This window comes from Sinohyriopsis cumingii, chromosome 18 (genome assembly GCF_028554795.1).
Source record: "Sinohyriopsis cumingii isolate HCF-2022 chromosome 18, ASM2855479v2, whole genome shotgun sequence".
Taxonomy (NCBI): domain Eukaryota; kingdom Metazoa; phylum Mollusca; class Bivalvia; order Unionida; family Unionidae; genus Sinohyriopsis; species Sinohyriopsis cumingii.
In genome coordinates, this window is record NC_142978.1 from 66253372 (window position 1) to 66281248 (window position 27877).

General features: G+C 34.5%; 1 protein-coding gene across 2 annotated transcripts; it reads right to left on the reverse strand.

Moving 5' to 3' along the window:
• Window positions 1-3277: 3277 nt before the first annotated feature.
• On the reverse strand, window positions 3278-23393 carry LOC149776829 (uncharacterized). 2 transcript variants are annotated; one of them, XM_089941558.1, is made up of 11 exons: window positions 23312-23393; window positions 19457-19542; window positions 15500-15631; window positions 14231-14269; window positions 13207-13316; window positions 12460-12586; window positions 11712-11861; window positions 11226-11405; window positions 10072-10266; window positions 8120-8216; window positions 3278-7056 (listed from the first exon to the last, which is right to left on the reverse strand). In XM_089941558.1, the coding sequence occupies exons 4-11, from the start codon at window positions 14247-14249 to the stop codon at window positions 6927-6929; spliced, it is 1008 nt and encodes a 335-aa protein (XP_089797684.1). In that variant the 5' UTR covers window positions 14250-14269; window positions 15500-15631; window positions 19457-19542; window positions 23312-23393; the 3' UTR covers window positions 3278-6926. The 2 variants fall into 2 exon arrangements, with proteins under 2 accessions (XP_089797684.1, XP_089797685.1); XM_089941559.1 differs by lacking the exon at window positions 19457-19542 and having other exon boundaries at window positions 23312-23384.
• Between the last annotated feature and the right edge of the window lie 4484 nt (window positions 23394-27877).

Consider the following 27877-nt stretch of genomic DNA (forward strand, 5'->3'; position numbering starts at 1 on the left):
TAAAATTCAAAGAGAAATACCGGGAACAAGAAGGCATCACTTTAGACCACATCGAGAAAAACGAAGGCAGGCGATCGTTTGCCAAAGTGATGTTAAATTGCTTGTGGGGTAAAATGGCACAACGACCGTGTTTACCCAAGACGGAATATTTGACAGAACCTTCCCGCTACTTCCAGATGATTCACGGCAAAACCAAATACATGAAACACGTGGACGTCGTTCGAGAGAATTTAATCTTGGTCAATTACGAAGAAGATCTGGACTTTGTACAAGACGACCCTTTTGGAAATGTCATCATTGCGGCTTACGTGACAGCTCATGCTCGCTTAAAATTGTACGAAGCTTTAGAACTGTTAGGGGATCGCGTCCTGTACTTTGACACGGACAGTTGCATCTACATCGATCGACCGGGTCAGCAACACCCTAACATCGAAGGAGACCGTTTAGGAGCCTGGACAGACGAACATCCTGACGACAAGATTCTAAGTTTCGCGAGTGGCGGTCCCAAAAATTACGGCTACGAATACCGGGACCCACAAGGAGAAGTGCACACAGAGTGTAAAGTGAAAGGATTGACTCTGAATTATCGTACCAGTCGTGTGGTCAACTTTGGCGTATTGAAAGAAGCATTGCAGTCTGGAGAGGATGCAAACTTTAAAGTGACCACCTACCAGCCGAACAAGATTGTACGTTTACCCACTCACCACATCGTCAGTCGACCCTTGGAAAAAGTCTATCAAATCGTGTACCAGAAGCGAGTGCGACTTCCCAACCACTTTACTTTGCCGTACGGTCACATCAATATTGGTCAGCATATAAAAAAGGACAACGTCCAAGACCAACAGTTCATTGTCACTACTAAGACCAACTGAGAAAAAATGAATCCCTTCAAACAGCAAGTATAGAGCGTAAGACTCAAGTCCAACGAGAAACTCGGGTGTGATTCTTTGCCTCACTATCACATCACCAATGCAGTAACACATCTTAGTTATTTATGTACTAACGCCATGACAAACTACGTGCAGCTAGTGAAACTTCCAGACCACAAAACTTTACCTTATGGACATACTGATATCACCCAGTATAAAAAGGGACGACTTCCAAGAACGACACTTCATTGCGAGGACAAGCAACGAGAAAGATGAATCACTCTACGCAGATGAAAAAAGAGAAGGAACAAACATCACTGACCTCTTTCACTACGATACGGTCACAGCAAAGTGCGTCCAAGAAGGGAAAGGATTCAGTAGACCTACAGGAGTATTTTAGCATCCAAATGACTCAGACCTCAAGAAAATTTAGAACGACAACTTACACCTACACGGTGAAATTTAGAGACTTCGCGTCTGACATTTCAGCCGAGGAAGTAGCAGGTTTCATTACGGACCTACTTGACTCACTGTTAGAGGAACTCAAATGTCATTGCCAAGTCAAAGATCGAGGTCGTTTGAGCCTATCTATGTATCGCGACAGTTTGAACTCACCTGTATGTCTCGGATTTAGCACACCTGCAGAAATAACTTCGTCCAAACTTTTTAGGGCTATTGAAGACGTGCAGTCGATGAGAGGAAAATTTAACATCAACGAAGGAAAAGTAACCATTCATATGGTATACATTGTACCTCCATGGGAAGAAGACGATGACTGCACTTGATCTGCTTACTGATAAGTGTACCTAGCACGATGGATATAACAGCCGATTTATGAATGAAACGGATTAAGTGATGGGAAATATCTACGCTGGGACACAAGTGCTAGCTGACCAGATTTTTAACAACGTGTGAGACGAATAGAGAGAGAGAGAGAGAAACATGAACTTTGTCCTATTTGATTGCATGTTACTTGTTTTGTGTTAGCTTTTTCTTATAAATGAACATTAAATGTAAACAGGTTTACTAGAGCCAAGAACTAAATAACTAGTAAATAGGTTTGTTTGATGTAGAAATGTTTATGTATTAAATGGATAGTGCTTAGACCAAAGCACAGGCCAGAGAGCCCATGTATATACTTGAATAAATGTTTTGAACCCATACAATAGACTTTTCTTTTTTGAGCCATTATTCTCTCTGTGAGGTTTGTTTTAGAACATTTCTGTCGTCTTTTCTGTGTGTTTAAATGTGTATTTGTATGTTTGTCCCTATCTACCCTTTGTCCTTACAAATACATTAAAATCCCTATAAAATGTTTTGACCCTATAAACCTCATGACGTCACCCAAAGTTCAATTCCCATTGACATCCAGGTGACATTCTCATGTTCAATTTCCATTTACGACAAAGTGCAAACCCCATATTTTAACGTTAAAGTCCCATTGACGTTAAAGTACCGGTCCTGTTCAATTTCCATGTTCAATTCCCCTTGACGCTCTACAGTTCCATCCATGTTAAAATTTCCCATGTTAAATTCCCCTTGACGCCAGAGTGAATCGACTGTTTTTGCATGGTAAGTCCACTTGACGCTAGGGTGACCCCATATACTACTAGCAGCCTCCGTTGTATAAAATAGTACCCAAAGTGAAATCTATGATGGAAACATTAGCATCTGATTAAACTGCAACATTAATTTCACGAAGTCAAAATTGGGAGGGGCGCAGACTTGTCCTAGCTATTGTACAACATTCACTATGAAAAGAAAAAGGTGTTTATTTATTAGCTTTTGCAATATTGCCGATAGTTTACTTAAAACGACAAATATATGTATTTAGCACGATATTTTCACACACACACACACACACACACACACACAGAGTCGCCATTCTTTATGAGACCGATCAATGCACGAAGTGATCAAAACACTCAAAATTGAATAAATGCAGGTTTATAATAGCTGAAAGCAAGTATCTCTGTAAAGCTTAAGTGGTAGTGGGTGACAGAGCTGCTTGTGGTCACTATCAATAAAGTGTGTGTGTGTGTGTGTGTGTGATTTGTATTTTTAACGTAGCTTTAACAAATGTTCACTCATATGGCTACGATGTCTGCAGTGTCGCATTTTATAGTGATGTTCAGCACTGGGCATCATACCGCAGACATGTAACATGATGTCCCACCAGTCACATTATCCTGACAGCAGGCCGACCAGTCCTAACACCAACCTCGTAATGCTGAGGATTAAGAGGTTGGTGTAAGGACTGGTCGGCCAGGTGTCAGGACAATGTGTCATGGTGGGACATGATGCTAAATGTGTTAGACATCACTATAAACTGCCACACTGTAGGCATCATAGCGATATTGCTACAAAGGTTAAAGCTACGTTAAAAATCTAAATCACACACACACACACACACACACACACACACGTGCAGATTGATATACATACATGAACAACAAACTTTACCATCTAGGTAACTTAGTGCCAAATAACGATAGTGTTATTCTTTTTTCAGGCTCTTCGCATGCAGATAAATCCAATGTACCTAATGATACCAGTTGCTATCTCATCCTCGTTTGCATACATACTTCCGGTTATGACTCCCCCTAATGCCAATGTGTTCTCCAGAAGATAATTTCAACTCAAAGACATGGTAAGGTTAACAAAACATATTACTGCAGTCTACTAGTCACCTTTTCCGACATTATTCAGATTCAGTTTAGCCGGTAGAGCAGTGGGTGGAATTAATTGCACAGTCTTCTCAATGTCTAGAATTTCGTTTCTTATCTAGAAATTCCCTGGGAGGTATGTCCATTTATCACCATCCGTAGAAAAGCGCAGAAGAATTGCTTGGAAAGTCTTCTGAATTTCTCTAACTTCGTTTCGTTTCTATGAATTCGCCGGAACATGTGTCCATGACTATGAAGGGAAAACATTCCAACCCTTCATGGTAATAATGGACAGTAAGAGCAATGTGAACAAAAAATAGCCAGAAATAAAAATAAGCTAGAAACACACAGAAAGAAAAAAGGCTCGTGAGGGGTGCCAAATGAAGGGACCCAATGGAACGGCAAGTAAACTAGCAAAAATGGGGAAGAGACACTACAAAATTGCAAATAAGCTGACAAAAAGAGAGGGAAGCCCATGGAACAGCACTATAAAACTGGCTTAAAGAATAACTCTCATTGAAGGGTACCCCATGAAGGGACCAAGGCAGAAATACTCAGTTCTTACTGTCTATTTTCGCTACGTAAAACAACATGTAAATGTGTTAACATATCAATCACTTATATTTAACAAAATCTTTTAATTTATAATGATTCACGAAAATATTAATGCAATCGCATTTGCTATTGTTAATTAACATGACCGAGTTAATAACAATCCTGATGTTGTCAATCCCCACCGCAAGGTCAGACTTACTGATCAACTTGAACCTGAAACGTAACAAAAACGAAAATCTGAAGGAAGATACATACTCGCAGCCGAATCAGGCTTATCAAATTACTCCAGCAGGCAATGACACAATCGCTAGCGATGTTACGTGATGATACACAAGTTCATTCGCACAGGCGATAGCGAAAATCTAGATCAGAGTTGCCGCAAGAATATGAGACATAAGAGTGTATACTACCTAAATAACGATAATAATTTGTCATGTGTTTTTCATGCACCAGTTTTATTTCGTCAGCCATTTTTTTACTAGGGTTCATTCCTGTCATAAGGCCATCATCGTACATAACAGGTTGATGTTTATTACCATAAATATTAATAAAATATCTATCACTCCTGAGATGGTGGTAGAACCAAAAATTATTGGTTATATAACCAGGTATATCTGACGTGAATTCAGGTTCGTTTGTAATAAAATCAGATAGATGAGGTTCTGGTTGTGTTGGTGGTGCTGGTGGTGCTATCTCTGGCCATCCAAGTATATTTCTAATCGACAAATTATATATATATATATATATATATATATATATATATATATATATATATATATATATATATCAACGGCATAATCTGGTGTTAATATTTCAATCGCAGCACAGCGTTGGCTCGTGTACAGTTATTGCTATCTTGGATAGATTTAATTCCACGTTGAAATTCATCTATGGTTTGCTTGATTTGATAGTTGCCCGTCGGTAATGAAGACAAGGACATTTCTATGTCGGTTTTATGACTGATAAAAAGACGACTAACAAATTACAGATCTAAGGAACTTGCATAAGAAAGAGAGAAACAGATTTACTCAGTCAATACAAGTTTTTCTTTATTCTTTTACGTCACTAAAGCCAAAACAAGTTGGAACATGCCCGACAATGTAAGAGTTAACATATACATACATGTATATATACATTCTCATCGTTCATGCAAGAATAAACGAATTCATATATGCATTCATAAATATGTACATGTAAACTGTGAAAGTTATTGTATAAGTTTCTTTTGTGCACGTTTGCTATATATCATTATCATAAGTTTTCTGCTCTAGATAAATTAAACTTTCTGAACTTTTTAAAAGTATTGTATTGGAAGAATCATTTAAGAAGCATGTAAACTGTTTACGGTTAGCAAATATGATAACTAATATTTTTTTAACCAAACTGTAATTTGAAAAATATGTGTATTCGTCAACTTATGCAAAGTACAGGAAAGCATATTTTATCTCGATACAAAAAGAAAAATCTTTAAGGAAGAAAATATACAAACATACTAGTCAAGTCAGTCTTTCTTAGTCTCTTTTTGCGTACACACACACACACACACACACACAGATATATTCCGGTGTAGCTATACATGGAGGTTCTCATGGAAAAATGTCAAGAGAATCTGCGGCGGGAAAATGGACAAAACTCTAATAATAATAACAATAATAATAATGATGAATGTAATTACTTGACAAAATAGTATCACCAAAAATTGTGCACGAGTAAAGAAAGCATCGCTTGTTTCGATTTTTTTCATTTAGTTTTGTTACGTATTTAGGTTCTAATAAACAGTAGCAAAAGAAAGAGTGAAATCAAAAGCTTTGAAATATTAAAAATAATTTATTTCCCTAGAAAAACACTATAAAAACGAAAAAATAAGAACTTACGGTTTTCAGAGTAAAATCCTAAAATAATCCAAGAATAGTCCACGACTTAAATTTTAGCAATGTTCTAATGAATTTAAGTTTGAGTCCCGACGAAAACTCCAAGATGGAAGGAGATGAAGTATACTGTAGCCTTTATGGTGCTGTATCGTCTACAGTTCATTTTTATTCCGCAGTCAAAAATATTCCGGTGTTTGAATTTCCGAAAAAATTTACAGAAATTTCTTTGTCCAAGAATTCTGTAATAGCACTCAAATATTTCCATGAAAAGAATTAATCTTTTAGAATCCAAATATATTGATTAAAAATTAACATATAACTCCAGACTGCCACAACAGACACTTTCCAGTGTAAACAAAAAAGCCCAACCGAAAAATATCTCTATAGACATCGGTATAAAGCCTGACTAGTGCGCAATTTCGGACAACCCATAATTGCGAAATGGAGGCTGTTTACATATATATAAAAATTACGTACTCCTAGCATGACCTTGATAAAAACCAATTATTTTCGTCGAGAATAAAATAAAATCAAATAGTTGTTTACATGTCTCAGTGATTTCTGAATCAAGGTCGGGAACTAAGTCAGAAATAGAAACAGTGTTTCTATTATTAGGTATTTAAGGGAAAATTCTGGTCAAACTGAATTTTCTGGAAAATATCAAATTTCTAGTAAACAAAATTACATTACATTGACACGTAATGAACATTTTAAAAAATTAAAACTTACAAACAGACAAATAAATTAAATCAAATATGAATTAAATCAAATATACAAAAATGGTTTTCATAAGTTTACAATTAGAATATCCAGTATCGTTCGTCACGTATGCATTCTACGTTGGTCCAAACAAGGTTTTATTCAGTAGGCACCATCTCGATTGACTCGACTAAGTGTCCAGTCGTTTTGTAGTATTTGTGCATATACTGTATGTCCCTTTCCCCTGCCATTACTGGCCTGTTACTCTAATGATGTAATGTAAACGGAGCCAGTGTTGAGCCTGGGGGAATACTTGGTATAGAAGTTGAAGGTATTAGACAATTTACGCTTTGAGTCTCTGGTGATGAATTCTTAGTACCCTCGTCCACTCCAACACTGCAGGAAGAAATCACATCCCTAAATAATGCAACCCAACATGAATAGGAAAATATGCCTACGAAGTTGATATTTGTACGAGTCATGCTTGTAGAAAAATGTTAAGATGAGCAAGAGAACTGCACCTCACTTTTATAAACGTTTTATCTTGATAATTTATTTAGACAAAAATTCAGAACTTAGTATTAAATCGTTTGATATAACGGGGTCATGATCAACTTTTATACATTTATACTTCATCTGCTGCTATAGTATTTTATATAGTCGCTTAGGTGTTGTATTTCTAACTTCTTTACTTAAATGAGTTTGAAAACTTTCCTTCGGGAAATAATCGATGCATAATCTTGAAGGAATCGGGAGAAGCATGTCGTCGGACAAGGGCACGAATTGTCGAGAAATGCACAGCAAAATGTGCGTGTTGTTAAAACATGACGCAGCTCATTCATAAATGCAATGCAGGATCAAGGATAATATTTCCCTTTCCTGGATTTATTTCAGCACCGGAAATTTGTTCGATGTTCTTCTTGAAATGATAATGAATATACGTGAGTATAGATTACAATCACAACCCAGATTCTGTGATAAAAAAGCGATCAGAAATAATTTATAAAATAATGTATGATGCCTTGCTTTTGGCATTGGTTTAATACGACGAATTCCTGGAAAGTCCACTAGATAAACCTTCCATAAAAATAGCTACATTGGAAGTAATTTTGAAGAACAAATATGGGGTGGAGATAGATGTAATTCTTCAGGCTATTTGTAAATTAAAATAATGACGTCTGGGAAATCTGAATTCGTGTTTTGGTTCGGGTTGATGCTTTACTAGTATAGTAGTCGATAATTAAAAGTCTTATATCTCCTTTGGGTAAAAGGTCTGTAAAATGGTGATCATTACAATCGAATTTATAAAGCATATATTGCTTTTGTAAGTATGAATTTATCGCAATCTTTCCTCGCGTAAGAGTTGGTTTTCTGACTTCACCCGAAGCAAAACCCATGTAGGCGTATATTTGCAAGAAACTGAACGCCACATCAAACAAACAAATATCTGATTACAAACCTATTTTGTCGATGTTTGAAGCACATCTTTTTTTTCTTGTAGCAAAAGACAACTGATACAACGATGGCTATAAGGACGACAGATATGATCACAGCAACTGCGGTTGAAGATAAATAAGTGTTACGTATATTAAATCTGAATTGCTAGCATATATATTAATTAGTGTGAACAATAATGATACAAAATGTCTTTTATTTTCATCTTTGATTCGTACAATATCATACTTGTTTCTTCTTTGACAAAACGTACTTTCCATGTAAGAATAGCCTTGATTGAAATACTCTGTAGAAGCAATTTAAAGCAAATAACTGGATCCACTTACTATACATGATACCAAGGTAAAACTAAAATGTAATATTGCACCAAGAGATAATAACGTGTATTTTCGTTCAATAACTTGTACAAAACTTAAAATTGACTCAAACAGTTATTTATCTAGTCAATAGTTCAGAAAAGAGAATTATATATGATAATGTTTTGGCTATTTAGCTTCAACACAAAACATGTTAATCTTAAAATTAAAATATGTCAAAGGACTGTGAAACAAAGACTTATCTCACCATTTATGGCCTACATTGGCGTTCCATAACGTTGTTTATATTATTATCGTAAAACCATTGAACAAATGTTAAGTATAACACGGAGGAGATTTGTATTAATTACTGATTACTTGCTAATGAAAATAATTAACCTAGAACCCAGATTGCAAAAAAAAAAAAAAAAAAAAAATAGAAGTTAACGTTGCAAAAGTAAAAAGTGAATGAAACATATTAATAATCACAGAGCTCAAAAACAGAAGAAAATTTTAAAAAATCTTATTGTTCCCTTTTTATGCAGTCCAATTACTACAAACATTGAACGTGCTGACGTCTATCCTACAATTTAGCAAGTTCAAGGTTTTTCGATTTTCCTCTGATTAAAATAGGTGATATATTCCGAGAAACAGAATTTTATAATAGATCTATTTATAATTAGCGATTGCTTAGCTACAGAGACTTCAATATTGAAAGTGACATTAATTTAGACATGCACGCTATATAGTGCCTACTATTCTGTATCATAATGTCTTGGAATCAGTAAAAATTCTTGCAATGTTCAACTTGCGAATTTTTTGTTAATTTGATGTGAAAATCTACTCACGTAAGTAGAATAAACATTGTCGTGTTCATCATGAAAGAGAGCAAAACCGTATTAAAGAAAAATGATGCAAGCATGAAACCTGCCATAATTATGATCTTGCCATGTTCAAGCATCTCATATGGACAATGTCTTTAAAGGTTGCTATCAGGCACGGAGTTCATTCGCATTTATATCTCTGCCTTAAGAATATGAGTGCAGTGCTGTGCATTTTCTTCGTGATTCAGACCTGGCATTTATTCCTTATTAACGTCTACTGTCTAGGAATTCTGGAAACTATGCTTTACATGTTGATCTGTATTTTGATTTTGAAATAATCATAATTGTCATTTAAACATTATGCATATCTCATTAAAATTTATTTCACTTTGTTTGGTTTATCTTAAACATTCGATAAGTTGCATGGAATTATTTCTGATGAGACTAATAATCTCTTGATACAGCCCTAATTAGACCTCGTGCTTTCTTTACGAGTTAGAATTTTGAATATTTGCTTGACTTGTCATTAAATTCAATCAATTGAACCCAAAAACACTGTAAATAAAAACAAACTTATAACCTCATCAAGACAATGTAAAAAGAATATTCTTAACTCAATGTCAACACCTAGCTTATACAGGTCAATAGGTTCATGCGTCTACATTTATGATACACTATTCTTCTTGTTCAAGTCGTGTTTGCATCTATGACAACGGTATTACGCAGTAAAATCCTCTGAAACATGTGTATATTAAAAGAATCCCTGCATATTCGCAAACCTTTTTATTATCAGAAGCTTGAAAATGGTAGCAATAATTATAGTTTTGTAAGCATACCTGTAATAGCTGTCGTATGATTAGTGGCCGTCGGAACAAGAAGTGCACTAGATGCTGTCATCGTTGTATTTTTCAGTTGTGTTGCTTTAAGTGGTGTCATTGATGTTTTTCTTGTTGTTGTCGTTTTTGTTGTTGCCATTGTTGTTGTTGACATTGTTGTTGTTATTGAGGCCGTGGAGATGGTTGTTGTGGATTCTGAAAACAATTGTACCATTTTCGGATTGCAGAGGCACTGTATGTCCTTATTAACTCTTCTGCTGTTTCGGTATTTATCACACTCAAATTCATAAGAAAACTTTTAATATGATATAACATTGAAAGTGAATGCCATTTAGCAAACATGCAAATCTACTGGTACAAGTACATATTCTGCAAAAATCGTTTTAATCTCTCTACAAATGCAACTATATTAAATTACTACCAACCAGTACATTGTTCAGCTCCATCACCAGCAAAATCAATCGCAACGCCACTCATATATTCAAATTAGTTTTCATTGACACGGTCGGAATGAGATGCAAATCCAGTTTTGGGTGCAAAATGTTGAAGAAACACACACACACACACACACACACACACACACATATGCGTATATATATATATATATATATATATATATATATATATATATATATATATATATATATATATATATATATATATATGTGTGTGTGTGTATATATATATATATATATATACAGCTATATGTATGTATGTATGTATGTATGTGTGTGTGTGTGTGTGTGTGTGTGTTATAGAAGCACATACAAACTATTCGTTCAACTTAAATGATAATTTTAATTTCTTTTGCATCACCCTATCATAAATTTGTTATGAAGTACGGATGGTAGGATATAATGCTATCCCACTAATGCCTATTCTTTAAATGCAGTTTTCAAAGCAGCATAGTGTATAAGTCACAATGACAGATTTGAAAGCACCTGTCAACAATTATCAAACAAATTGGACGTGGCTTCTTCGCACGGCATCTGACGTCTGTGATTCAAGTAATTTAAGTCGTTTAAAAAGAGAGACTATGATTTTGTTTGCAAATTACATATGTTGACAAACATACATTTCACTTGAAGAACAACGGTGCTATACGTTCAAACATTGATAGAGATAGATTAGTAGATGGAAAAACATATTATTACTTGGTCTAGACCAGATCATTCCTATCCAGTAGTCTCCGTTTTGTGTTTGCGGGAAACACAAGCTTGAATTGTAAGAAAGATGATATGGAGTAAGGATTCTGTTGTGAAGATGTACACACTGATTTCGAGCCTCCAGCCAACTCACTTCATTTCCATTCGAATACGAGCATCTACTGTGGCCTAAAAGACGAAGATTACTGATTTTCAGCTTAATAAAACGATCTTACTTTTTTAAAAATTATCGTATGAGATATTATATATATGAATGTTATTTGAAAAATCATCCGTGACATTACAACTTGTGTTTCCTAATCTTGGCCTGCAAGTGCTCATTTTATTTCCAAAAGATTTGTTAATTACGTCTGACATTTTGATTTATAGAAAATAAGCATAATATACAAAGGCTAATTATCAGTCAGCAATATAACTATCAGGCCATAACAATTTGTATTGTCATGGTAACGATAAGACATTAGAGTTACATACCTTCAAAAGGATATCCATCTGAACAAAAATACTTGTGTTTCTCTGAGGCATTAACTGCTGCACGAAACGCATAAGAAGGAGTTCCGATAGCACCTGATATGTGAACGTAGGCATATCCATACTCGCCATTTATGTTTGTCTGTGGCAACACTGTACGAATATATATATATATATATATATATATATATATATATATATATATATATATATATATATATATATATATATACATAAACACAGAGCGAAAAACATTTTTATTTTAATTTCGTGAGTCCTAGAGGTTGCGTTTCCGTCCGAACAATAAGTCAATCTATAAGAAATAAACAGTTGCCATATCCATGTTAATGTGATTAAGGGTCGTTTCTCAGTATGTTTACTTGTCTAACAAATAATTTACAAATTTGGTGTAGCTCTACTCTTATTTTTGTTCTCACTTAACCAAGAGTAAAACAAATGTAATTATTATAGCTTAAGATGATTAATTTAGATCCATCTCGTGTGAGAAAACTGTTGTGACGTGACTAATTGCGTACTCTCCAGAAACGTACGTCGTTCACTATCTATACCTTTGTTTATAACGAGTGAGAGGCAACGTTCACTTTTGTGCAGATAACGGTTCATGGAAGTAATATGAAAAACATATTCGATCAGAAGGAACAATATAATACGTTCTTACATTTTAGAGATCTATGGCTGATCGACCTCGACTGAGATCGATATAGGAATACATTTTTTTAATCATTATTACCTTTTAAATATACTGATGTTGTGTTTCTTGAACCGCAGTACATATTTTCTTCTCCGCGACAAGGAAAATTGCAGTTTCTTGAAGAGGAGTAATTTCCTGGGGGTACATCACACATACAACAGTGTTCCTATATATATATATATATATATATATATATATATATATATATATATATATATATATATATATATATATATATATATATATATATATATCACAAGGAAAGAACATATATTCAACGTGTAAACCTTAAATATGAATGCTTATTCAAATATACATGTTTATCTAAGACATCATCGTTTTAATTTACTTTTGTTCGACAGATTAGGAATCGATTATTTATAATTATTCATAGCTAATGGTGTTGAAATAAATATCGATCAATTTTTGCTTTATCATTTTGAGCAACATATATTCTGCGTGTAATGAATGTGTTTTTTTTTAAGATAGAAGTTCAAACCTCTTGCTTAGAAAATGTTATACATGTATATGCCTTAAAATGAAAGTAGAAGCTATGTACATGTATATGCCTTAAAATGAAAGTAGAAGCTATGAATATTTTCAAACAAACCATTAATACGCAGGTTGAAATGAACGGACTAATCTTTCTGAATGATGTAAACGAGTCTTTCGTCAAGCATTCACAAAGTCCAAATGTAAAAACAAAACTAAGAACTAGGTATAAAAGTGTAATTTGGTAACATTATATATGTTTTAACTAGGTTTTGCTACAAAGGCTCAATATACCTTTAATCCTACATATGTCGAGCTTTGACGTGCATTGAAGCAATTCTGCGGGCTATTCTTTTCTGACAAATCATGATGACATGAAGAGTTACCAGAATTCCAGTAGCACCCTTGACACAGAAAAAAAATATATTATCTGCTAGTATCAACGTAATAAATATCAAACACTAATATACGCACTATTTTCGGGTCATGATTGAAAACCTCTGTCTTCTGAGCGATGTTGTTTTGGTTATATCATTAATAGAGGTTAAAGCAATTGTTTGTGAAGTGCAGTTAAGTATATGGAAAGGGATGACGACTATTTACTTCATATTACCAAGAAGAACATTTAAATTTTAATTTAGTAAAATAAATCTGAGAAAACATGCTTCATACTTTTAAAAGAAACAATAAAGAATAATAATTCTCCAGAGTGCTTACAGTTTATAACACTAGTTTATGGGATGAATCTTTTAAACTGTGGCTGTTATATTAGTTGTAAACGTGAGACCTCCAATAGATTGCTTCATCAATTACTATATAATTATTCCGTCACCAGATAATTGGGAGCTTTCTGACTGATTCGGAAAATACAAGTGTCATCCCCATCTGCATTAGTTATCTTTTACACGTACGAATTCATTGAAATCAGAGAGGGTGTCTGTCAGAATGAACGAATTATTCGGTCTTCTTTCTATCTAAATAATTTTCACTGAAAAAAAAACTAGGTGATAAAAAGAATCTCAAATGGGTAATGATTTAATGTTAAATTTATGAAACTTGTTGAATATTGACCAGCTGTTGCTCGCTATGGTTCGGCAAAGCTGGACATTATTCAACTCGTTTCATAAATGCAATAATAAATCATTACTTTTTTAGATCCTCTATGTATAACGAAAACGAAGAGATGGAAGAGAATTTGGAGGAGGAGGAAGAATAATAGAACTATTGTGAGCATGAATTTTGTCGTTTGCGAATTCTAATAAGAAGGACTAAAAAGGCAATATTATACAGAAGCAATTCTCTCCCTTTACGTACGTACCTTCCATCGAAATCCACATAGCTGTGGAGCCTTGATAATCTGTTGAAGGCGTAAAAAGGTAGATTGGCTTATAATATTATGAAAATATATCCGACGCATTGAAAGAAATTGGTCAAATATGTGTAATTTCAAGTCATTTTTCTTAACAAATTTTGTTTTAAAATTTAAAACCAATTGATTTCATCAATAAATGAGAAAATTGCATAGCATATCATCGTCAGTATAACTACTAGGCCGCTACATACAAATTAATAAATTTTGTAAACAGTTTCATCGATCGACTGCTCTTTTTTTTCATGAGAAGGAGAAAGGGTGTTATCAATATAGCGCTGTCAAATTGAATAACTTTAAATATTTTTCAAACTGGGTAAATTTCTTTTCAGATAATATCAGAAAAACGTCTGAATTATAAAAAACACTACTATCCTTCCAAATAGGATATGAGCCTTTAAAGATCTTGGATTGAAATGTAGACTTAAGTTATCGGCATCAGCATCGTTAACATGTCATTAAATGGTGCATTCAGTTTCTCACGATGAAACGAATATGAAAGTAAGTAGTATAAAAAAATGCATCAAAAAAGTTAAGACAGAAAATTTCGCTGTACCACCAACTAGATCGGATACTCAGATCTTTTCCTATCATATCTTCATCGCCAGAAAAGAAAACATTTACATTGGAAATATTATAGCTGTTGGAATTTTCAAATGCGTACATATAGCTTTCCATTATCGGTTATGTCCTTACATCTTCGCCAGAATAGTACGAGAAAGCGAAGCATTATGTATTCGGTGAATGTGTCGTGCATGTAAAAACCGAGACATTTTTTTTTTTGTCACGATTCACTCGTACCATTAGTCCGTGACCATTCAAGATTTATATCAAATGTTGCGCATTCAGTAGGTAACAGAGCCAAAATGACAAATTTTGATTATTTCATCTTTAAAATATTGTGATTAGACACATTTCAAATGAATTTCTCCGTACGTTTATGACGCTACAATGAAAGTAGTGATAAATTAGCATGCATCGTTATGTAAGGTGTATAGTATAAATATTCTAGCAATTTAACCAAACGTATGACCGGTACGTGTTTGTAGGGCTAGTTACTTCCACCACTCTTACTTCGACAATTGTAAAAGAAATGAAAACAAACATCAAAAGTATATTTAGAGCATCTATTGGTATTTAATAATGCAAATTATACTACGCTAAAGAGAATACATTATTTAATAATAAACATTAATACAATCGACTGGATTTGGGTACCGAGAGATTAAAACATTTGGCACATATTGTGAAATACAGCAGCGATAAAGGAAATAACAATGCATGGGTGCATTTCTCCTTGAGGTTACCACACCAGTAATAGCAAATTCTTTTGGGACGAATGTCATCAATCTGAAAAAAAGCAACCTGCAGTTAAAGTTTGAAATCTTAAATAATTATACATGCTAATTAAATTAACCCGATTCAAATCTAAAACAGTAGTAATAAATATTTTCAACGTATGTCTTAAATAGTGCGATGTAATTTAATACAAATGACACTATATGACTGAATTTTGATGAGATTTCAAAGCTGAACAACTTGCGAAATTTGAAAGATTACAAAGTCAGCTACGAGATCCTTGGAGCAAATTATTTTTTTAGTTCACACACATAATGAGAAAAATGCAAACCTTAGTGGAAATGAATATGCAAAGAATCGACTTAAATGTCATAGGAAGTAAACAAGTGATCGCACTGTCCTTACTGTAAAAATATTGAATCCTAGGTACAGAATCTAAGATCTATATATGCGTACACTTTGGAGAGATCCAAAACCTCAAGACCTTTCCAATATGCATTTATGTAATTTAATCTTACGTATGCGGTTAAGATACGACCTTATCAAAATATCTAATCAAGTTATTCAGTCTATGGAATAAGACGCATGGAATGTATCCAGTAGACATGCGTGATATCATTATATACATGTTTGACATAGGGAACAATTATTTGCCGCAAAATCTTGCTAAATGTCATAATAGATCAAACAAAAGTGAAAAACATCGTCCAGATTTTCTTTCGAAGGTCCAATAATAAGTAAAATACCTATAATAATGAACTTTGTCATAAGATTTATCTTTTTTATCAAAATCTTTCACTGACTATTTCATTGGCAACCAAATACTTATTTAGGGCATTTGAAAGTAACGAATTTAATCTTTCATCTAAAGGCAATTATACGTATAAATTATATCTATGACAAATTATATCAATGACAAATAAATAACAAATTCTCTTCTATGTTAGAACTAATACAACACATAAATTAATATAATAAATTAATGTATAATTAGTGAAGATTTGGAAATGATAAACAACTTAAACGGAATAACCATATATGAATGAAAAATGAATATACTTAGCCGTTTGATAAATGATTTAATATTACTTGTTCATAGGAAAGTAATATTCGATAATGTAAGTATTCAAATTAAACCAAGATAAACTATACTTTTGTACCCAAGAAAAGGACGAAATTAGTTTTTCACAGGTGTTTTTAAAGATAAAAGTTCAACGTGTGAATAGGAATCTTTTCAAGTAATATAGGTATATTTCAATTTCCTTTAAGGTCAGCTGCTCTATGGTAAGGAAGGTGGAATGCTTCACAATTAGCAGATGTAGACATATCTGGAAATCCAAAGATTTCCGACTATTTTCCACAACATATTTTCTTAATTCAGCTTTATCATTAAGACTTCTAACGGCAATTGTTCACGTTCAAAATATAGAAATGGACACAATAATATTGGGAACGTCTGTCTATAGGTGAATATGATTGATGTAATGATTACACAAGCCTTCATCGTCACCGAACAAATGTACATACGATTGGATACTATTCTAAGCTCTTATTTTATGCCAGTTTCTTCTTAATATCCTTTTTTGATGTTGGTCTGATCTTTGAAAACGTTTTACTCACCCGTTGCCGATTGTATCATTACTGAAGGTTAGAATGCAGTCTGTTGGTGCATATTGCGCAAAATATTTGTAGCATTAATGCATACGCAAAATATTTGTAGCATTAATGCATACGCAAAATGTTTGTAGCATTAATGCATACGCAAAAGCATCATGAAGATCCACATGGACTACGTCGAAATTAAACATAACAATTTTGAATGGATAATAAAAATTTTTTAAAAATCTACTATTTCACAGTAAGGTCAATGAGAGCGTAATATGCATCATGAAGATCCACATGGACTACGTCGAAATTAAACATAACAATTTTGAATGGATAATAAAAATTTTTAAAAGATCTACTATTTCACAGTAAGGTCAATGAGAGCGTAATATGTTTACATAAGCCAGTATCGAGGAAATGCAGTTTTAAAACCCAGCTCGTCCAATATATTCGATACTTGCAAATGCAGGTTCGATATTTACAGCATAGGCAATGTAAACGTTTTCAAAATACAGGATATTTTAACAACGCTTAAGTCCCTTAGCTGCCAATAACTATTTACAACTTCATGGCAAAAGTCTTATCCACGAAACATTCACAGTCGTTTTATTTAATATTCTTTAAGAAAAATATACATTACTCTATTTATCTGGAGTTAAAGTTACACTGCTAAACATGGCATAGATAGCGCAAACGGGATATTTGATAGATAAATGCGTCTTGAGCCATTCCTTGCCTTCATTGTTTAGCAATCCTTAGAAATTTGCATGAATTCATAAAAATAGTCACCTTCGTTCACTGATATATCAAAGTTAATTAAATTGTTAAAATACATGGCGAATATTTACTATTTAGTAGATGTAAAGAAATAAGGAAAGGATTATGATGCTGAACCAATGTGTTGTCACAAGTGGCGAATCCAAGAATGACAATACAAAATGGTTCTACTTCATTATATTTCCTTATTTCCTTTTAAGTCCTAAAACAAAGATGTTCTTAATAAAATATATTTTGAAGGATTGAAATGAGCAAAAATGGGCATGAGTTTTGATGAGAGTTTAAATTGATGATTAACAATTTTAGTGTTATATTTCTGGAAAATCTTGAAACCCTAAGGGTAACATAGAATATGAAACATGAACAGGTTATGTAAGCTCAGTCAATGATATTTTACACGATTCATGTGAGAAAAAAAACTATTTTTTTAATAAGTTCATCTTTTAACCTTATTTTCATCGCTTGAAGTTCCCTTCTATGTCTTTTTTATGGCAATAAGAAGTGAAAATAGTTCCCAAAAAGATATGGTCACTATGGAGATACAGGTTGTATAAATGTCTTCTCACTGATACTTTTCAATATCTCATTATGAATATATAATAAACTCAAGTGTGTGATGAATCTACGGGGACACCAAGTGGATGATGAGTGGTCTAAAGTTTTCGCCTTTACCGATCACTGCCATCGAATCTCTTTCCGCGTGGGTTCGAGTCGCGGGCTCGATTATGTGATAAAGTTGGCCAGTAGCTTTACGTTTGTTGGTGGTTCTTACCTAGGTTTTTCCTGGATCTTCCTCCACCATTGATAATGGCCGCTATGAATAGACTATCATACGCTAAACAATGGCAATAAAACCAAAAATAACAACAACAACTTCACTGCGGTTCAAGTGACACACTGTGTGTCAATTCTTTAAATTAAAATGCATCCTTTTCTCAGCATGAATATAGAGACATAGCAAAATCATCCCCATAACAAGATAGGTTCAGCTTGGTCAAGAAACCAACCAGCAAAACTCAATAGAATATCAATCAGAATTTAAAGGAGATAACCATTTTACGCAATCAAATTTCTGAGTAAACCAACGCATGTCAATTTCGGTGAAACGCATGCTGTGCAGGAGTCAGCTGCAAATGCGAAAAATTTATGTACAATCTGCATTATTACAATATTATGTGTGCCAGCATGTGCAAGGCATTTTGGGTATATCAGTATCTCGTATACAAATGAAAATTCGTTCAAATGACGACGGAATACCAGATGTATCCATAATATTTGGCATACAGTGACCAATTTTAACTCGTAATGATGTCGCTGACAGATACAGGAATTTTGGTTGCACATTACATCGTCTGCTGCAAAACATAATCCTAACCGAAATTAAATGTATTTTGTTGCACAAAATAATTGTCCATACATGTAATCAGGTCTTCAGTTAGCATTTTGAATTGAAAGAAGTATTTTATTTCAATACAAATGTGTGACGGTACTTACCACTCGACCTTCGTGAAACAAGATTGACGTGAAGCACTCAGCAATAACCAAAATGCAGGGTTGGCGATTGATATCATCAGCAATACCTTGATAGTTAAGATAACAAGACTATACAATACAACCTTTTAACCTATAAGTGGTTACAATAATTGAAATAAGGAGTTTGTGTTTAGGTTCACAATTGCCAAGTATCCGTCTTACCTACAATTTATAGTACAAAGCATGTGAAATAGATAACAAGAATTTACATTTCCTAAACTCTGTAATACCGTATATGCAACGGCATACACAGTTAATTGCATTTTATTGCCACATATCAGGAGCAACATTTTATCTTTACTTCTTGAAGGCTAAGTATCTTATATTATTGTAGTAAACTGATAAAGACATAAAGTCAAGATGTTTCAGAGAATGGCCATTCTCGCAGTGTATGATTTTACGCCTGCGTGTATTTTTAGCTCTTAATCTTTTGACAAAATTGACAGGCAAAGACATGCAATTGTTGTTAACGTCTATGTGTCCCTTCATCCGTTATTTAGATGTATCGCTTAGAGTCCGACTTTTCTTCCACTATATTACTTTTATGTAATTGTAATTATGCTGGAAATAAATGTATCAACATTTCCTATTATTATCCTGGGGCAGATTTCTTATCACATTGTTTTAATACAAATATTAAAGGTAAGAGTCTTCATATGTTTATGGAACTAGTTTGGTAGGTATTTGAAAAATGGCGGCCACATCGGAGCAGATGCTATAAAATAGCCTGTCGATAATGCAAATGATCTGATGGAATGGTTATCAAATTTAAAATATGAAGACACTGAAATGATTTTTGGTCACGCCATGTTATACACTTGAAGAAATAAACAACTATAATGTAATCCTTGAGTGAGCATTATGTTACACATTAAACCTCAAATATGTACGTTTTTGAAGTAGAAATATATGTTAATGGGTTAATTAAAAGACATAAAATGATAAACAGAAAGATATATGACAAATGTTTAAACGTGGCTCCATGAAATTAAAGGAAACCTCTTTCACGTTAATAAGAGAACAAATCGTTTACTTTGGGGCTTACAGGCAAGTCGACTCTTCCAGCCGGACAGTTTACGCTATATTGTCACTTCAGAAAAGCTTTTGTTTGACATTAGAGATCAGCCAGGAAATCAAAATTTGGAGACATAACACTGATTGACGCAGCCACTGCGAAAAATACATTGTGTATCCTGAGCGTGATCTAAGACTTAGGATTGTTCACGCAGATGTGTACCGGATGGCAGAAACCCAATTCTCATTTATTTAGAACACTGTTAATATCACCACATGACAAATGTACAAACCTGTATCTTCCCACTCTCAAATCCTCAGTCATAAAGAGTGGTATAATCCTTTATTATATGCTCATTTTTTCTCCGTTAACTTTACATATCAGAATCGTTCAGTATTTTACGATATTGCACACATTCATATTGCACCCACGCGCAGGACACGTGTGCCCGATAGTGTATTAGGAACTACTTTGTAAATAAATCATGTACATTCGCTAAGAAGGCCCACTACGTTCTGGTTGATCAAATTTGTTTCTCTATGAACTAAAGCAGATGTTTCGTGGACTGCCACATACCAACTGCTTTGCAACATTCCACGTTAACTTTTTGATACATTGTTTCAGATTTTGGCGATAGACACTAAATTTCATAAAATTGCTTGGTACCTACAAATAATATGCAAGCTATAAAGGCATAAGCTGTCTCATTTAGCTGGTAATAAGAAGGGCAAAAACATATACTTACAGTTTTACATTCTGAATTTCCTCAAAATGCACTTTCTTAGTTCTGCAAATCCGAATTACATGAACCATGTCATAGGGTCACAAGCGTGATTACACATTTCGAAATTGTACTGTAATTTCGACTATATTCCAAGTGCAATTACATCTTCCTTTATGCACTCTAAATGAAATAAACATTTAATTGCAATTGAAACACTTCGTATTTTTCCAACATTATGATTTCAAATAGTCAAAGACAGAACAAACACACTTGCAGATGTAAACACGCTTCTCCCGTGCTGCTTCAATCCGATGTATTTCATGTACAATTTGCACAGATGAATCGAGTTCATAATCACAAACTTTCGTAGAATCGAAACGAAATACCAAATCTGTTCATTCCAGATCAAATGGAAAAGTTGTTGCAATGCGCATTCATTCACAATATGACCTCCAATTTCAATTTTAACTGGACACGCCATTTTCTTTCGCAAGTTATGTCGAGCGCGCGACTAAGCTCAAATTTATCTGGGCGGAGTTATATGAGCAGTAATAATGTTGTTGTTGCGTAATGATGAATGTGCGCTTGTGTATTTAGTTTGGAATGCGGTATACATTCAGTTACTTTGTTTCGTGTAGTGTATTTTGTTAATATAATTAAGCATTAGATAGAATTTTAAAAATTAGCATATAGTAAAAAGGTTACTGCATTTGAATGGGAAAACATGAACTCGTTTAGTCGGATGGATATACTTCACTCCCTAGGTCCATTCGACAAAACTCGTTCATATTTTCCCATACAAATGCAGTAATCTATAACTACAAGCCGGACTGTTATTATTCAGCGAATAAAAAAAGACAAAGCGAAGATCAAATGATTAAAAAACACCAACGACAACAAAACAAACAACGTTTGGTCAGCAGATTAAATATTCTGCAGAAGACTGGCAACAAAAATGCTCTGTCACTCATCTGCTATAGCAAGAGTTTTGACCAAAGTGAACATAAAGACATCAGTCATATATTGGGTTCCTCCAGTTTGACAAATGCACGCATACATTAAACGAGAGTGCCTCTTCCAATAAAGTGAGCCTATACCCTCTTATTGATAAAGTTAACTCAAGTGGAAAGAGTCAGAATGTGTCTCACATCCAGAAACCCCAAGTGAAATGTTTTACATATCTATTCAGCTGAGGCAATATCAATAATTGAAATTTCAGATATAAATATAATTCAAAAATAGGAAATACTACTTATCTAGGACTAAATAAACTGCAATAGTGTCAGTTTTCTCCTTTAAATCTGATCAAAAGAATCCAGAATTACAATGATCTTGTAAAGCTCTGCTCTCAGTAAAATGAACTCCCTGCCGAACTCTGTGGAGCGGACCACAGTTATTTCATGTTATTATGAAAGTACATAATAGGACAAAATATCATAGGATTATTTAACCTAACTAAAACAGTAACAATTTGATAAAATGTATTCTCTATCATCAAAGACTGGAGGATGATTCCGTTCCATATTTAATCATTATCCGTTTGAGATCTGTGTGGGTGTTTGTGTGTGTGTTCGTTTGTTTTGCATTTATTTGCTATGGCACATTGATGCGAAATTAATATTGGACAGCTGTTATAACATTTGTCAAATCAAACAGAAGAAGGGACTTAAACTGAAATTTTGCAACCGACAACTGGTATATGCTATTATTTCACCCGTGAAATAAAGAGATTAAGTTCACTGTGGAAATGGAATACCTTTACTTGTGCCAAAGGCATCTAATCTAACTTGGTTAACGTGAATTTCCAAATATACTACCTTTGCGTATATATCGGTCAAATCATGTCAAATCATTATGTTTCACCGTAATGAAAGCGATATAGCATTAATTACTCAACACTGTGACGAATTTAAACGGTGATGAAAATGGCTATTGTTGACATTTAAAATTACAGAACAAGGTTTAAATCCTGTGTTTATTTATGAACGGATGCCTATGTTTTGACTAATTATGGATCGTTTTAATACAACTACCCAATATACTGTTTCTCTTCAACAACATACGTAGTTTTTCATACCTTTTTTAAGATCCTATGTTGTGCACATTGCTTGTCTGATGGCACGTATGTTCCCCGTAATCCAATATAAAATGCTTTGCTGATCCTTTGCCAGTTAATAAATCTTTATCGTGGCGTCTCCATAGCAGCTATCTCACAATAGTCTCAACCGCACAGTACTAAAGAATGTCGTCTATTCGGTCTACGCTAGAATTGATAGGGTATGAGTAAGTCGAATACATTATTTACACATACGCAAATACACCTTGAATATAATTACATTAAACATAGAAATAATAGCTGATGATGATGATGATAATAATAATAAAAATATTAATAATAATAATAATAATTATCATTATCATTATCAATATAAAAAACCCGCCTGCATACATTAGTATGTGTGCATAACGAAATCGTCACTTATCCACAATTTCGTCACAGTTTAGGGTAGCATCAATGCAGATTAAAAAACTCTTTCTAGTATATCAGAACACACCAGAAGTAAGTGCAATAATTCCAATATGTGAATAAATTACCTCCCCCAAAAGTGTAACATTGTTATCACATATAAGCCGAACCAAGGTGAAACGGGTATTTGTCCTTAAGCGACCATTCATATCTCACCGGTAGCTCATAGAAGTATCGTTTCAAAAACATTTAGTCATTCGCAGAACATTTACATTCCATACCGATGACTTTTTCTAACTCGTTCCTACGTCCTGTTTATTACAGAAAATGTTAGAATGCTACACATCGGATAAATTGCAATGTTAAATATCAAAGGTAAAAGAAAAACACAAACACACACACAAAAAAAGAAAACAAAACCGAGTATAGTTTTCGTCTTGACAGTTTGTTTTCAGTTTGCTTCGGTTTTAAAACAATCCTTTGCAGCTTCACATTCAGCCATATATATATATATGCACACGGTTTTACTTCCGTATTAAAGTATTTCAAATTAATAACATTGTAAGTAGTGCGTAAATGCGGCTTTTGTAATTTTAGCGTGTTGTTACAGATCTAAGTCACAAAGTCTTCTACCTCACCCACCATGATCTTGTCCTCATATCACATGAACCAGCAGATTGTAGTTTGTGAAATTTATAAGCAGGCTCACAAGTCATGTGGAGTAAAAGACTGTAAGCTCATTAATTATATTTTAGATGGCCATCGAATACAGTTTACTAATCGTTTTGGGATTAGTTTATAACGCCTCGAGAAGTTCTGAATAGATACGTATTCGCGGAAGCAGCCGTGACGAGGCGATTTTACTAGCCCCGAGACCTTATGCTGGTCCAAAAGAGTAGATTTAGATGTGGACATCCGCATGTTCAGAACCCATTGCTTATATGTAATGAAAATCTAAACATAAACACAAATGCATAAAATACAGTTAAGCACCCGACCGGAGCCATGGAGCGTCTTTAGAACTGAAATTTTCATCTTCGCCGATTAATGACATTCATACTACATATATGAAACTTGGTTTAGAATTGTCACATCTAGGGTAACATATCACAGCTCATGTATCAAGATGATGATTGTATAACAATAATGTGACAGTACCAGAGTCTCATCTAGATCCGCTTCTAATTAACAAATGTTATCCAGACTCGCGCAACTTAAAATGTGATGTTTACGTATATCAAAGAAACCCCTGACAGAAGTGACAATAAGTCGGCCATTTACAATACCAATCTTTTTTCCCCTCTTCTTCGCTGGTTATTATGCTCCATGAAGTTGATATACGCGGTGGTGAAGGCAAGTCTGCCACCCGTTCATCCTCATATTGTTTTGTTGTAGAATCAACATTATCAGCATAGTCATTTATTAAACAAACTTGATGTACCAGAGTCTCTGATTGACCAAGGTTTCTCTGATCACGGCCAGATTTCCCCTACAGTACCTCGAGGCATCACAACATCTCGAATGTTTTCATTTGGTGTTCGCAGCTTTCCAGTCTGATCTTCAACAATCCCAAATTCACCATGGTCAATGTCAGCATATAGGTTGATGATGCCTTTTTCCCATCGATGCAAGTTTATCCAGCATAAACTACCTCTGAAATGCTTCACTGACTTTGTCATTGATAATAAATCAAAGTTACTCAATGGACGCGTGAGTAGCTTCGCTTCTATCAAAGCAGAGGCCATAACCGAATACCAAATCTTAATGAGTGCCTATTTTGTCCCATGCCTGGATAGCCAAGGACCTTTTACTTCTTTTATGCGGCCATTTAGGGCTCCGCCTCCAACTGCATTTTACAAAGCCATCCATGATGCAGTTTCAGCCGTAGGAGCCGCTGACACTAATAGTGCTGGAATGGAATATCCTTCTGGTGATTAACATTTGTGCCACCGCTCACCCGGATAATTTGAATGTCATTGAGATGTTCTTTGGCTTGCCAACATTACGCTGATTAAGTTTATGTTTCGGTCAACTATACTGGGACTATCCAGCCTCAAATTGTACACCGCAATCGCTTTTAATTGTAGGTTTTATTTTGCAAGCTGCTTTTGGACTAAGACTAAAATTAACTTCGTGATAGGATATTTTTTTGAAAACGACACAGGAACCAATTACGAAAATGTTATAATTTTCCGCTGTCACGTCAATCTAGCCATTCAAGCCCTGCGAGAACAGTCTTGTCGGAGAGAATTCCAACAATGCATTTATATTCCGTATCACGGGAAACCATACTTGCTTTGATGTACATGTCCAGCACAGACTGCCTAAACGGGTATAGATGCTAGATAGTACAACAATAAAACGGGCAGAACTTGCGGAACTCTGCAGGTCTGTCTCAACAGTTTGGACCAGGTCCAGATATTTCAAGAGTCGATGATACACACAAGCGATTTGATAGTTATTAAAGTTGAGCAAAATGGTTTCCGTGGAGTATTTTATGACCGTTTAACATTACCAAGATGCAGTCTCTCTAAGGTTTGGAAATATCTTAGTTGGGCTTTGAAATGCTATCAACACATGCCATGGTGTACCAATGCCTTGTTGAGTAATTTATTACAATGGTAACTCTCCTCGTGCGTCATTTTGCTGAGAATTTGTGGTCATCGTGAGAAAGGAAATTTTATCACTTTTATTATTAATGGCCTCAGTATCTTTTTCGCCCAGGATTACAATTAAACCGCCATGAAACTATGGTATGTCGATTTGAAACCCATCCTTGGCTGATGACTTACGATTAAGCGGCAGAATAAAGAGCACATGCAGTAAACTATACAAAGTCCACTGAACCACCAAAGAACCTTGCGCTCTGTTATGCCGATATAATTCCAGGATGCATCTTCAAAAGATGTTTTATAGCGTCTATGTCTGACTTGTATATGTGTGCAATGATTTCCACGCAATTACCTAATTTACCATCACACTTGTGAAACTTAACCTCGGGGCCTTCTTCTTGAAGAACATTTTCATTAGTTTTTCCGTCGGTAGCAGATGATATAAGACGCAGGTCATGCTCTTCCTCAAAGTGGAATTCAATTTCAGCTCGCCGAGCTCGTAGAGGAATTTGAATATTTTATCTTGTGGCAGGTTGATAAGGCCAATATGCACACTAAACAAGTAATGAAATAAATTAATTGAAATTAAGAAGCTGATCGGAAAATGCGTGTGCACACCTACTATAATAAGCCAATATAAAAACTATGCCATTTTGAATTACTATATCATGACTTATTATATTCTTATCCATGCATAGTGTCGTGTAATGGCAAGCATTCATAGTCTTGGATTAATAATTCAAGTTCTCTCAAATATTTGCTAGCGCTTCCCAACCAAATATTTTGAATTGATTTTATACCGGCGAGTATCGATTTTGGCTAGCTATTGTGTGATAACAAGAACTATACATTTCCGCTTTGAGATGAAAGGCACGATTCTGTTAGTTTATGCCATGATTAATTCCCGAAATCATTATTTCTTTTTGAGACATGCACGCAAAATAAGATATTTCCACTTGATTAGCACATCTGCATACAAGAACTAGCCGGACTAACTAAAACACAACAGAGATTTCATGCCAGGTCTAAATATCAATCCGCCTGCTGATTAGCAATTGCGGCGCTGATAACCGGAAACTCTACTCATGTACATAGGTTGTAATACACTCAAGTACAAAGGTTGTGTTTGTAAGATCACTCGAGCATTGATGCAAATCATGATCGAAATAAACTATCCTGTACATAAATACTGGTATAAGAGTGATTTTGTTTTTTCCTTAATAATGGCCACAGTCTTTGAACCCGTATGACTTTCCTTGTGCATGGGCACAATAGGTAACTTTCACGGACTTGAACGTGCACAACAGTCATTTCGGTGTTTTTTATTTGCTGAGGCGTCGTCCATAATATTTAGGGACTAAAGGTCCGTGTTTATGACAAATATGGTATTGACAGTGGTTTAGTGGTTTTAAGATGCCAATATATTTTATCCAAGCTCTGTCTGAACACGACATTTAATCGGTAATTCCTGCGAGGCACATGTTGACTCCCCTTCCACCTAGCTTGATGCACATACGAACACTAAGTTAACTCTGTGCTCGTGTTTTCACTGCTAAAGTATTAT

Excerpts from the sequence above, each read along its gene's own strand:
- LOC149776829 (XM_089941558.1), bottom strand. Across the intron at positions 10,267-11,225 it reads AATGATCTGGTCTAGACCAA|AATCCACAACAACCATCTCC; the intron begins GTAATAATATGT and ends AATTGTTTTCAG. Across the intron at positions 8,217-10,071 it reads TCATACGACAGCTATTACAG|TTGCTGTGATCATATCTGTC; the intron begins GTATGCTTACAA and ends CTTCAACCGCAG.